Source organism: Paramisgurnus dabryanus, chromosome 5 (assembly GCF_030506205.2).
Source record: "Paramisgurnus dabryanus chromosome 5, PD_genome_1.1, whole genome shotgun sequence".
Lineage (NCBI taxonomy): Eukaryota > Metazoa > Chordata > Actinopteri > Cypriniformes > Cobitidae > Paramisgurnus > Paramisgurnus dabryanus.
Window position 1 is genome coordinate 22,917,723 of NC_133341.1, and position 13,809 is coordinate 22,931,531.

The 13,809-nt window shown below is 37.5% G+C and overlaps 1 protein-coding gene across 1 annotated transcript; it reads left to right on the forward strand.

The window, feature by feature from the left end:
• Nucleotides 1-317: 317 nt before the first annotated feature.
• tmc1 (transmembrane channel-like 1) lies at nt 318-10,314 on the forward strand. The gene is made up of 18 exons (XM_065250014.2): nt 318-789; nt 872-1,054; nt 1,128-1,218; nt 1,306-1,387; nt 2,515-2,621; nt 3,068-3,166; nt 3,249-3,391; nt 3,526-3,670; nt 3,951-4,145; nt 4,556-4,735; nt 4,911-5,063; nt 6,509-6,637; nt 6,714-6,781; nt 6,878-7,117; nt 7,502-7,627; nt 7,709-7,787; nt 8,860-8,971; nt 9,431-10,314. The coding sequence occupies exons 1-18, from the start codon at nt 374-376 to the stop codon at nt 9,616-9,618; spliced, it is 2,736 nt and encodes a 911-aa protein (XP_065106086.1). The 5' UTR covers nt 318-373; the 3' UTR covers nt 9,619-10,314.
• The last annotated feature ends 3,495 nt before the right edge of the window (nt 10,315-13,809 follow it).

The window sequence follows — 13,809 nt, forward strand, 5'->3', positions numbered from 1 at the left end:
TAACAATACAGCAGACGCTCAACAGCTGCTGGTAACCCTTCAAGCCTGACCTTTCAGGACAGACAATCTCTTCTTGATGATATCGGGACTTATGTTTCCTTTCTGTGACTTTCACTTTTGTTTTGTTTGCTCCTATAGTGAGCATTGAGGTGGATGAAGGTATGAAGACACACACACACACACACATACACATACACACACACACTTGGGATTGCAATGCGTATTGTTTGTTATGTATGATAAATTACTTGTGATGTTCCTCAAGTCGCTTTATATGTTTCTAAATGCAGACATTTGTCAAGGTGATGACAATGAATTCAACCTTTACTATGTGGAAGTTAAAGATCATTCCGAGGAAGAAAAGGAACAGCAGATGAAGCAGGAGGACAAACGAAGGAGAGATCGAAACAATAAGACCAGAAGAAGAACAGAAACAGCTTCAGAAAAAAGATCAGCGGCAACGAAAAGCTCGAATAAAAGAACAGATAAGAAACACCAGAAGACAGCTAGAGAAAGAAAAGAGATTGACAGACATGGAAAAAGACGTAGAAAGAAGGCAGACGAAGAGGAGATTGAAGAAGAATGTAGCAAAGAGGACAAAAATATTAAAAATGAAAGGACCAAGACATTAAAGCTGGAGGATGAGAAGAAACAAGATGAGAAGAAAAACAGAAATAAGCATGTTAAAAGGGAGGAAGAGGAAAGAAATCATGAAAAAACGAAAAATAAAGATCGTAATGATGTGCCTTTAAAGGAAAAAAGAAAGAAGAGAAGTAAGCATGAGATTACGTAAGTGGATCATCAAGTGTTGAACAAACATCTCAATATCTGGAGCTCTCTGTACATATCTGCATTTATGTTTCCCCTATAGCTCAGAGTCTGAGTCGAAATCTGAGTCCGAATCGGACTCTGATGACAAGGCAGTAGGAGTCTTGGGCTCTCTGACTCCAGAGGAACTGGAAAAGTTGAAAGAAGCCGTGGACGAAAAGAAAAAGCTCATCGCCACGCTGAAAGGAAAGCCATGGCCCATGAGAAAAAAATTAGTCACGCTCAGGTAAGCCCTACTGTTGATATTACTGTGCAATTTCAATATTTTTTCATTACCAGTGAGTTTTCTACTGTCTCAGGGAGTCACAAGAGTTTGTGGAGAAATATGAAGGTGCTCTGGGAAAGGGCAAAGGCAGAAAGCTTTATGCCTACAAGGTCATAATGATGAAGGTGTGTGATATATCATAAAACAATTTAATATCTCCTCCTGCAGTTTCAAAATGGCCATCATTGTGCTTTATTTGCTTTGATTGGCAGAAATGGATGAAGTTTCAGCGTGACTTTGAAAATTTTAAGACAGCCTGCATACCGTGGGAGATGAAGATTAAAGAAATTGAAAGTATGACTTTTCTTTCTTTTAAAGGGACATTTGTCTTGAAAATATACTCATTCTCCAGCTCCCCTAGAGTTAAACATTTGATTTTTACCGTTTTGGAATCCATTCAGCTGATCTCCGGGTCTGGCGGTACCACTTTTAGCATAGCTAGCACAATCCATTAAAGGAACAGTATGTAGGATTGTGGCCAAAACTGGTACTGCAATCACACAACTGGTGGCCAATACACAACATGACAACATAAACATCAGTTGAGGGCTGCAACTCCACTTTTTAAATGACAATATCCTGGCCAGACCACTGTTGTCAGTGATATAAGTATTTGAAATGAAAATGATTTCTTAATGTCTAGTGACATATCAGGGCAATTTTATGATTAATTGATAGAAATTTCTTACATACTCTTCCTTTAAATCTGATTAGACCATTAGCATCGCGCTCAAAAATAACCAAAGAGTTTCGATATTTTTCCTATTTAAAACTTGACTCTTCTGTAGTTACACCGTGTACTAAGACTGACAGAAAATTAAAAGTTGTGATTTTCTAGGCAGATATGGCTAGGAACTATACTCTCATTCTGGCGTAATAATCAAGGACTGCTGTAACATGGCTGCAGGAGGCGTAGTGATATTACGCACTGCCTGAAAATAGTCCCCTTAGTAACTTTCAATGGCAGGGGACTTTTTTCGGGCAGTGCGTAATATCACTACGCCTGCTGCAGCCATCATCAGCAAAGTCCTTGATTATTACGCCAGAATGTTTTAAATAAGAAAATATCAAAACTCTTTGGTTATTTTTAGCGTGATGCTTATGGTCTAATCAGATTCAATGGATTGTGCTAAGCTATAATAAAAGTGCTAGCACCAGACCCGGAGATCAGCTGAATGGATTCCAAAACAGTAAAAATAAAATGTTTAACTCTAGGGGAGATGGAAAATTAGTATATTTTCAAAAAAAGTGGAGTGTCACTTTAAAGGAGTAGTCCACTCTATAGATGGGGCCCACTGACTTACCATAGTATTTCTTTTCCTACTATAAAAAGTCAATGGACCCCATCTTTAAAGTGGACTACTCCTTTAACTTTCTTTCTATTACTGTACTAGGATTAACTTATTTTATTTTTCCTACAGGCCATTTTGGCTCATCAGTTGCTTCCTACTTCATATTTCTGAGGTGGATGTATGGCATCAACATGATTTTATTTGGGCTGACGTTTGGGCTGGTGATGGTACCAGAGGTGAGAAATATATTGTGTCCAACAAATTTGAAAATACTATTATATTAGTAATGCAACTGTACATGATATATACAGTATTTACTGTTTGCTTTTATATGTCACGAGACACCGTGCCTCACTGTGTAGCCTTGTTGCCTCACAACAAGAAAGTCCCCGGTTTGAACCCCGGCTAGGCCTTTATGTGAGGAGTTTTCATGTTCCCCCAGAGTCAGCGTGGGTTTACTCCAGTTATCTGGTTTCCTACCACAGGAATGAATGAGATTGGATATTAATTCGATTAATTGGAGATACCAAATTGTCCCTGTGTATGGATTAAATGTGTGGATCAACTTGTGTATGGATTAACCAGTTCTCCCCATGAATATAGCCGTAGATGCTGGAATGGCATGAAGAATATATAAAGAAAGAACCACACAGATATTTAACTTATCGTTCTTACTTTCTAGGCTCTGATGGGGAAACCATACGGCAGTTTACCCAGAAAAACGGTACCCAGACAGGAGGAGGCTAGTGCAATGAATTTCGCAGTCTTATGGGACTTTGGGGTACATTTTTTATATATGATCATATATACCAAATACAGTATCTCATAAATTTTCCATCTTACAACCCCTTTTATCTTTTAAGGGCTATGCTAAATACTCTGTGCTGTTCTATGGCTACTACAATAGCCAGCGAGCCATTGGGTGGCTCAAATTTCGCATGCCCCTCTCTTACTTTCTGGTGGGGGTGGGCACAGTGGCATATAGCTACATGGTTGTAATCAGGACGTAAGTAATAACCGTTTTTGTATTGTGACAATGTGTTCTTCGTGACAATTAAAACATATGTATATGTGTCCATAAGCACACTTGATCACTTATATACAGTAATTCAAATCATCTCTCTCACTCATATCCAACAGTATGGCACGTAATGCCAATGAAGAAGGTGGTGGAGATGACACTAGCTTTAATTTCTGCTGGAAGACGTTTACTAGTTGGGACTACCTTATTGGAAACCCTGAGACAGCGGACAATAAGTTTGCATCCATCACCACTAGCTTTAAGGTGTGCTTTTCTAAGTTTTACTCATGTTGGTACAAGATCCATTCTGTGGGTAATTCTGTAAAGGGATCTTATGAAGAGAAAATGAATTTCCATCGAGTCCAATGTACATATTGTATAACTTAAGTACCATATTGAAAGACATAAAAATAAAAAATTTATATTATTATTATATATAATATAAGAAAACGTCAGGAAAAGCAATTTATAGAAATAAAGAATAAAGAACGATTGGTCCCCTTCTCACGTGTCTGGTTTGATAATAAATTTACGACTTTAACAGGAGGCCATTGTGGAGGAGCAAGAGAGCAGAAAAGATGACAACATCCACCTGACAAGATTCCTTAGAGTCCTGGCCAACTTCCTGGTACTCTGTTGTCTGGCAGGGAGTGGTTACTTGATCTACTTTGTAGTGCGCAGGTCTCAGAAGTTTGCTCTGGAGGGACTGGAGAAATATGGATGGTGGGAAAGGAATGAGGTTAGAATCATAAAACAGCAAGAACAAGTTGTTAAGAGTACAATGTAAATCTTATTCAATGAAAGTTCACAAAATATTACACGTGACCCTGCCTGTGAAAACCCAGCTAAAGTATTTTTTGTAACGTAATGTTTTCTACATTAAATCATTCTAGATAATGTAAAGAATATTCTGTGAAATTATAATCTTGAAATCTTAAAAAAATTAAAGTGAACTCAATGACAGAAATCAAACTTTAGACTTTCAGAAGACTTTAGACTAATTTCAAAGACTTTAGTCAAATATATTACAAAACATATTGAATATAAAATGTTGCATTCTGTGTCTGAAGAAAAGTTCAATTTAAAAGGTTATATTTGTTTGTTTCTATTTTCATTGCTTGTATACTATTTTTGTGTTCATAACTGCAGGTGAACATGGTCATGTCTCTGTTGGGAATGTTCTGTCCAATGCTGTTCGATGTGATCAGCACTTTAGAAAACTATCATCCACGCATCGCCCTTCAGTGGCAGCTGGGGCGCATCTTCGCCCTCTTCCTGGGGAACCTCTACACATTTATCATAGCTCTCATGGATGCTATCCAGTTAAAGGTAAAGCTGTCACTTGACTAGAACAATCACAATCCCTTTTACAGTCTTTAGTGGTAACAATCGTTATCATTCCAGTTTTGCCTTGGGCTGTAGTAATATGTGCCAAATGAATCACATTCTTTTCAAGGTTATTAATCCTTATAATTCTCACTTGTCTTTATTGTATACTTTGAAGAGGGCGGAAGAGGAGATTGTAAAGAATAATATGACAATCTGGCAAGCTAACCTGTACAATGGGACTGTGCCGGATAACACAACCACTCCTCCGATCACAGTGCACCCTGCTGATGTTCCCAGAGGGCCTTGCTGGGAGACAATGGTGGGACAGGTACTGAAAAAAATGTGGTTATTTCAATTCAGTTATTTAACGACAGTGGTTTTCAACTAGCTCTCTGTGCCATTAAAAAATTATGTTAAGCATGTACACATTGAAATCAAGCTATGACTTTTAGGTTTAAACCAACAATACAATCTTAACCTCATTATTTCATACAAAAAATATGAAAGTGTAACTTTACAAGTGAATAAATGATATTGTAATTCATGAAATCATTAAAGGGGACATTTCACAAGTCTTTTTAAAGATGTCAAATAAATCTTTGGTGTGCCCAAAGTACATATGTGAAGTTTTAACTCAAAATTTAATATAGATTATTATTATAGCATGTTAAAATTGCCACTTTTTAGGTGTGAGCAAAAATGTGCCGTTTTGGGTGTGTCCTTTTAAATGCAAATGAGCTGATCTCTGCACTAAATGGCAGTGCCGTGGTTGGATAGTGCAGAGTAAGGTGCGGTATTATCCCCTTCTGACATCACAAGGGGAGCCAAATTTCAATTACTTATTTTTTCACATGCTTGCAGAGAATAGTTTACCAAAAAGTTACTGGGTAGATCTTTTTCAAATTTTTTAGGTTGATAGAAGCACTGGGGTCCCTTAGCACATAAACATGAAAAAGTCAGATTTTCATCATACTGTATGTCCCCTTTAAAGCTCACATAACACATGCTGTTTCTGCTTATGTCATGTTATGTCTTAAGTACCTTTTGGCCTGGTTTCACAGACAAGGCTTAGCTAAAGCCAGGACTAGGCTTTAGTTAAATTAAGATGTTTAAGCATCTTTTATGAACATACCCTAAATAAAGACTTTACTGGCGTGTATCTGGAGACAATGGCACTGGCATATTTTGAGATTTGTCAGTGCAAGATTCAATTTTCAGTTGAGACAGCTCAAACATGTGTCTTAGTCTAGGACTAGCCTTATGCATTGTCTGTAAAACCGGGTAATAGAGTAGTATCCTTCATATATCCAAAAAGTCTTAGTTTTATCAAATTTTTAAAAGTCAGATCAGCTGTACTGATTCTTTCTGAATAAACCCTAGCTCCTGGAGGAGTACAGCGGGTAAAGTCAAGTGGGTGGAGTCACGAGCAAGCAACACACACAAAAAAATTCCACTATCTCTGGATAATAATAATAAACTTTAATTTATATAGCGCCTTTAAAAGATTAATCTCAAAGCGCTTTACGTGGATAACTTATGATTCACTACTTGTTTGTGTCGTTTACATTATATGCACTTATGCGCCAATTGTACGAACCCTGGCACAGTGCATTCAGCACAGAAATACTCACCTCCAACTGCTTTTTTGACACTTTGCTTATGTTTAGCATGAGGAATCCAACTCTTAAACAGTGTTAACAAGTCAGAATTCATGAAATAGCTTTGGACTCCCCTCTCCCCCCTTAAAGGGTTGACTTGTTATTGTGTCTACAGGAGTTTGTTCGTCTCATTATTTCTGATACAATGACAACTTACATTACTCTACTTATTGGCGATTTTTTCCGTGCGGTCCTGGTGCGTTTCCTAAACAATTGCTGGTGTTGGGATCTGGAGTACGGCTTTGTGAGTATCCATAATTAATGCAGAAGCCACTAGCTGGGATATTTTCTACTGCTTACCTGAGATGTGCTTTCTTTAGCCATCCTATTCAGAGTTTGATGTGAGTGGAAATGTTTTGGGGCTGATCTTCAATCAGGGGATGATCTGGTAAAAAGGTTTTCTAAATAATAATAATATAATCTTTCAATTTAAATAAAATATAATTCATAGATGTTTGTCAATGTGTGTCTGTATGTGTATCAGGATGGGGGCATTTTATGCTCCATGTCTTCCAGCATTAAATCTACTTCGGCTTCATGTGTCCATGTACCTGCAGTGCTGGGCGGTGATGTGCTGTAATGTGCCACAGGAACGGGTCTTCAAAGCTTCAGGGTCCAATAACTTTTACATGGCCATGCTGTTGGTCATCCTCTTCCTTTCTACCCTGCCTGCTATATACACCATTGTCTCCATTCCTCCCTCCTTCGACTGCGGACCGTTCAGGTTGTTCGTTTTGCATTTTAAAATCAAAGCTTTTACATTTGAATCGTTTTTACATTTAACTTGTTTCAAAGGAAAAGTGTAAAAGGTTAAGGATGTATTTGGTTACAAAGCTACCGCAAATGCTTTAATGCCTTGTTCTGAACACTAGAGTGCAGCAGCGTCCCAATTCACCTAGTAAAGATATGTAGGCCTACATTTTTTGTTATGGGAAAGAAATTTTCATTTGAATGTGTGTAGCAACAAAGTACTCGATATAAACATGTGTGACGTTGTTGCTTGGCCCATCAGAATCAAGCATTTTTTTTTTCTTGTACAATGTAATAAAGATTTATTTCACGTTTATGATTCACTTTCGCAAAGTGTTTACCTCAACTTTTCCTGTAGTGGGAAAAACCGCATGTTTGATGTGATTCAAGAGACTCTGAAGTCAGACTTCCCAGCTTGGTTTGGAAAAGTCTTCTATTATGCCTCGAACCCCGGACTGGTGTTGTCCTTCCTTCTGCTGTTAGTGTAAGTGTTTATGTCTAAAGGGCATCTGTTTCGGCATTTAAACGATGATGTTTAATTTTAAATATCTCTCTATCATTGTAGTCTTGCAATTTATTATCTGCAGTCCACCTCTAAAACATACAAACGGGTAAACATGGAACTGAAAAAGAAACTTCAAACAGTAAGTTTTAAAATGTCGATGCCTTTTGTAAATGTGTCCGTTTCAAATGTGGGCGTAATGCAATTAAGTACAAACTCCACTAGATGGCAGCACCAATTTGCCCTTAAAGGGATGCTCCCATATATGGATGCTCCAGCCAAATATCAAAATGACTGACTTTATACCCATAAAAGTGCATTCGTAGAAGTAATACACGCAGCTCCAAGGGGTTAATAAAGGTATTCTGCAGTTAATTAATGCGATTTTGAAAGAAAAATATCCATATTTCAAACTATAATAACTTGCTTCCGGTAACGACGTCATCTTGGACGCGATTCACGATATTTTTAGCGTAAACCAAACCTGTCACATTTTATAAATGATTTCAAATTATACAGTACCCCTTTGGAAAAAGTTTAAAACAAAAAAGCTCAGAAAACATTTAATATTTTTAAAAATACTCACTTTTTTGTATTTTTTTTCTATTTTCTTTTCTGATAACTCGTGAACAATGTGTAAGTAATACCTCATGTTCATGTGGCATTGAACAAAAATGTGTTTTATACTTGTTGATGATATTCAATAAAAAAAAAGTTTTAGCGTGAATGATTTTCCTGTCTAAAAAAGTTTTTTTCCTGTATTTTTTTTCATAGTATGTCAATGCGGTGCTATTTTATAGGCTATTTGTATTTCTTTTGTCTTGCAATAAAAAGGGGAAAAAATGAGTTGTAGCTTAGTAAGCGTTGGTTGCCATGGCGTTTCGCATTGAAATTTGAGGATGAGTAAATCATGGAGTAATTTTGATATTTGGCTGGAGTATCGCTTTAACAATTTAAAATAGTTGATTTTAACTTTTTTATTCCTCAATATAGATTAAAATTAGACTATTTATTAAACTGTCTAATTGAAGGTATATAGCTATTCAAATACATTTGTTCAGTACAGCATTCCCTAAAAATTAAAACCCACAATGATTTTGGCATCATCACCTCCCCATCATCAGCAGCTAATGCATTACTACCACCGTAGTCCACTATTCCAGCTACATTATACACAGTTAATGTCTCTGACTGCATTCAGTTTGTATTTACAGCAAAATGAGGAAAACAAGAAAAAGAACAAACTCGCAGCCCTAAAAGCAGCCCATGAACTAGAGCAGGCAAGAAATGGAGGAGGACAACGCGACAACACTGACACCGATTTGGGTATTCATCAGTCACTAAACTTCCACTTAGGCATGGGCCGGTATAAGATTCTGGCGGTATGATAACCTTTAGCAAAAATACCACGGTTTCACGGTGTTACGGTTTTGCCATTGCAACACAAAAATGTGTTATTTTTTAAATGCCAGGTAAAAATAAAGCCTTTAAATTATAATATGCTTTCAAAAAATATAATATTTTTGTAATGTATAGTAAATGTAAACATCAAATCAATCACATGACTTAATGATTTAATGAATTTTGTATAAACACAGCTCATACCTTGGAGACGGTATCACAGAATATTTCAGTGGTTTTGAAACCTTGACTGTTTAAAACCTCGGTATACCTTGAAGCCGGTAATCGGCCAATGCCTACTTCCACTAAACTTTGAGTGCTCGTATGTCATTGTATCAAAGTAATTATGAAACCGTCAAAATGTCTCTACCTCCCAATTCTCAGGAATGAATGAAGAGAACAGGAGCTCAAGTAAAACAGGGCAGCAATCACAGGCTACTCGCCCATCAAAGGCTCAGCACACTCAAGGTTCTGGATTTCCCATCTCGACAACCAGGCCCTCTGCATGCCGGAGACATCTTCCAGGAAACCCACAGCAGCCACAGAGAAACTCACACTCCAACAGGAGATAAACACCACAGATGTCCCGTGCAGAATAAAATGTCTGTTAAATATCTACCATGCTTTAAAGGTCAATACTGGGCCGGATGTTACATAATCATAGTGTTCACTAACAATAAATGCATCATGGTCTTGCTAGTTTAGATTGCAAGAACTAAAACACAACACGTGCTGTCTATTCAACATGGTATACAGTATAAGGCTACATACAGCAGCATGCACATTAATCTTTATTTCTTGTTGATGTGCCTGTGCACCACCTTGCATGTCATTTGTGTCTCAGTAAGGTTCAAGTATTCAGTGACTATGTAACTCTAGATTGATAGTACTCTTATCTCTGTAAAAGAGAAATGATGTCTCTTGTTACACACAGGCTAAACTAAGGCCAACTAATTTCCATATTTTTGTGACTTATGTAATATTGTTATTCATGTATTCTTTTTCTAGACAGCTTTAGGAACATTTCTGGACTGTTGCTTCATGCCAAATACAAATTGTAATAATTAAACATCATTATGTGTGCATTTGTTTGATAGGGAGTCAGCCGCTCTCAGATCACCTGCACCCTTAATGCATCTCACATGGCATTTGTAAGAAATCCAAAATGCATCATCAGCCTCCTTTGAAGATCATGAGATTCAATCATCTGAAGTAGATTGGCGGGTTGGCTTAGCCCACCATTATCCCTCTACTCTTATTTCAATGTTGTGGCCGGGTGTGCCTCATAAGTCTTGAAAAGTGAAGCCTCTGGCTCTTTGATCGCCCCCTGGTGGCTGGCTGCAGTACAAGTCATAAACCCCGCCCTCTCCATTCAAACGAATGGGACTCTGCTCTAAATAAAAAAAATATTTACACTTCCAATACAAGTTTCCGAAAGATGGTTTTGGTCCTTTCAAGTAGTTGTTATCACGCTGATATATGTTCAAGTGTTCATTTTTCTGATAAGTTTCATTTTAGCTTGTTATTTGATTCTATAGAAACGGGGCGTGTCGTTAAGAATGGCGTGGTTCAATTGGTCGCGCGAGCGTTTGGGCGGAAGTTTGATACCGCGGCTCCGCCTCTGGCTCCACGGACGATTCCTTCTGCGCATGCCTTGGCTCCAAACTGACGTTTTTACGTAACATGGCGGCGACCGTGGTCGGACATTTTTGGCTTCAATTCATAACAATGGAGGGAGGCGACGTCGCGTCGTCCATCTTTTTTTACAGTCTATGGTTGTGACCCAAAACATTTGCATGCACTGTACTGTATCTCAAAACTGCTTTAAGGGTGTCTATAGTGTCCTAGTCACGGATTATTTTCCGACAGTCGCAGATTTGGCAGCAATGATGGATCTGGCACACTGGTCCTTCAATGGCCCAACACTGTTCTGTTTGGGGTTGTGTTGTTTATTATTTATTTGAGATCATGTTCATGAGGATTATAATGGCTTAAAAATAGGTATTTTTGCTAGATCAAAGGTTTAACAACTGTAGAGTTATGATATCCTGGTATCAGTTACACAAAATCTTGACGATTATTTATTAGAGAATTGGCACATAAGTTTCATTAACATTGCAAATGGCCATACATAATTCAAGTGCAATCTTCATTAAGTATTAATAGGGGTCATTTGAGATTTTATTTGTTTGTTTGTTTAGGGAGTCATTGTTAATTGGAGTTATACCGCTCATTTGGAATTTACTTAGTTTAGGAAGATTCACATTTTGCTGAAATAATAATAGCATTGACTTCAGTACAATATCTTATTGATTAATTATATCATACTGTATGTATGTGATATACTGAATTTTAATAGTTTTTATTTTGTGTTAAAGGAATACTCCAGCCAAATATCAAAAATGGACGGATGATTTACTCACCGTCAAGCGATCCGAAATAAATATGTCTATCAACTTTCAGATGAGCACATTTGGAGTTATTTTAGTATATGTTTTTGCTTTCCCAAGCTTAATAATGGTAGAAAACAGTGATCAGGAAACAGCCTTTTTTAACTGTTATAAGTTTGAGAAAGCAAGGACATTTACTAAAATATCTCTAAATGTGTTCATCTAAAAGATGATGGACATGTGTTTCTCGGATTGCTTGTGGGTAAGTAAATCATGAGGTCATTTTAATATTTGGCAATTTCGTTTTAATAAACAAAAAAGATTTTGATAAGAAATGCTATAGGCTTCGCAACATACTGTCTACCACAGAGAAAGCTGTTTGATATAGTGGACATCTGATCTGGGTGAATGTAATTCTGTTACCGGATGTTATAGTAGTAGCCCTCTTGTACATAATTAACTCAAATCAATGAATAGCTTTCGGATGCTGTGTCAGAACATGCAGGTTTGTTTTTTGGGATGTGCCTGAACCTCCAGTCAACTTCTTGCCTTATCATTTACACACAAACAGGATGTTCATTTAATACATATACTGTGTGATAAAAAAAATAAGAAAAGTCAAAGAAAAGAAAAAAGTATATTTAAAGGGGACAGAGAATGAAAAACCATTTTTACCTTGTCTTTGTTGAATAATGGTAGTCTACCCGCATTCACAAACATACAAAAAGTGCTAAACATCTCAGTCTCATAGAAATTCCTCTTTTAGAAATGTCAGCCAGAAAACAATCCAATCTGAAAAACTGATGCTTATGACATCACAGGCATCTAACTGCCCCTCCACTTTAAAATAATTGGCTACATTTTTTGAGTGGCAGCAAAGTCAGCCAATCAGTAATGAGATTGCAAGTTAAGCCAGTAGGGGAGCCCAATAGGTGCAATAAACCACTTGTTTAAAATCCCCCACCCTAATAGATCTTATCTGAGAGAGGTTTTTAGGAAGCTTCTAAGGCTTTTCAGACCCAAACAAAACATTTTTTGTCTAAATGTCACATCACAGAACAAGGATAAATACCCCATTCAATCATTCTCTGTCACCTTTAAAGTGAGTTATTGAATATTTATATTCATTTCTTGGTTCTGATCACTGCGTTAGCAATGAAACATGTAAAACATTCTGTTGCTGTTGACAGTCGGTAAGGGGCTATTTTTTCCAGCGGAAGGAAGCATTTTAGTGATAGATTTACCTTTATAAAAGTTACGTTGATACATTTTTCATTTTTCTTGAATATTTGTATTGTGTGGTAAGTGATAACTGTTTTATAAAAGCAATAAGGTGCTCAACCCTGCTGAAAAAAACAGCATACCAGCAAGACCAGCATATGTTGTGTTTTGGTGCTGGTTTGCGTGAACACCAGCTAAACCAGCACAAAACCAGCATCCCAAGCTGGTCACACCAGCATCCTATGCTGGTCATACCAGCAAGACCAGCATATGTTGTGTTTTGGTGCTGGTATGCTGGTGACCACCAGCTAAACCAGCATAGACCAGCATAATTCCCATGCTGGTCCATGCTGGTTTGATGCTGTTTTTTCAGCAGGGAAGGCTACCGCTGTATGGTAATTTCCCTTTGCGTCATGCCTAACGACGCTCTTGAACAATGATTTATTTCACAATAGGCTTTATGCCCAGCTGTACTTCCTGAACTTCAGCCAGCTCTTTGTTTCCTGTCTGCCATTATTGGACAAACTGATTAATCCAGGTGTGCCTGACCTCAGTAGTCACAACAACAATAATCAGACACACCTGGATTAATCAGTTTGTCCAATTATGGCAGACAGGAAACAAGGAGCTGGCTGAAGTTCAGGACATAAAGCCTATTCCACGTACCCTATTGCTTAGAGGAAAACACCACCGGTTTTCAATATTTTACTATGTTCTTATTTAACTTGAAAAATATTAATACATACCTATCTTTTTTCAATGCGTGCACTTCAGCTTTGTGCAGCGCCTCGTGAATGTGTTAGCATTTAGCCTAGCACCATTATTTCCTTAAGATCCAAACGGTGCAGGTTGTTTTTTAATTAAGGCAGCTCAAATTGCATTTTAGTCTGGGATTAGGAAAAGACCTGCTCAGGAAGACACCTCTACATGTCCTAAATGTATTCTTTCAACCCAGCGGGACATACAGGGACGAACCCAGCCCAGCGGGTTATAATTTAACTTATACTGGGTTGTTTTAACTCATTGTTGGGTTCATTTAACCCAACAACCGGGCTCGACCCTTTTTCACCCAATGCTGTGTTGAAAATAACTCAGCTTGTTTTTAGAGTGTATTTATTTAATTTTTTTTAGCAATAATTATTTGACAAATGA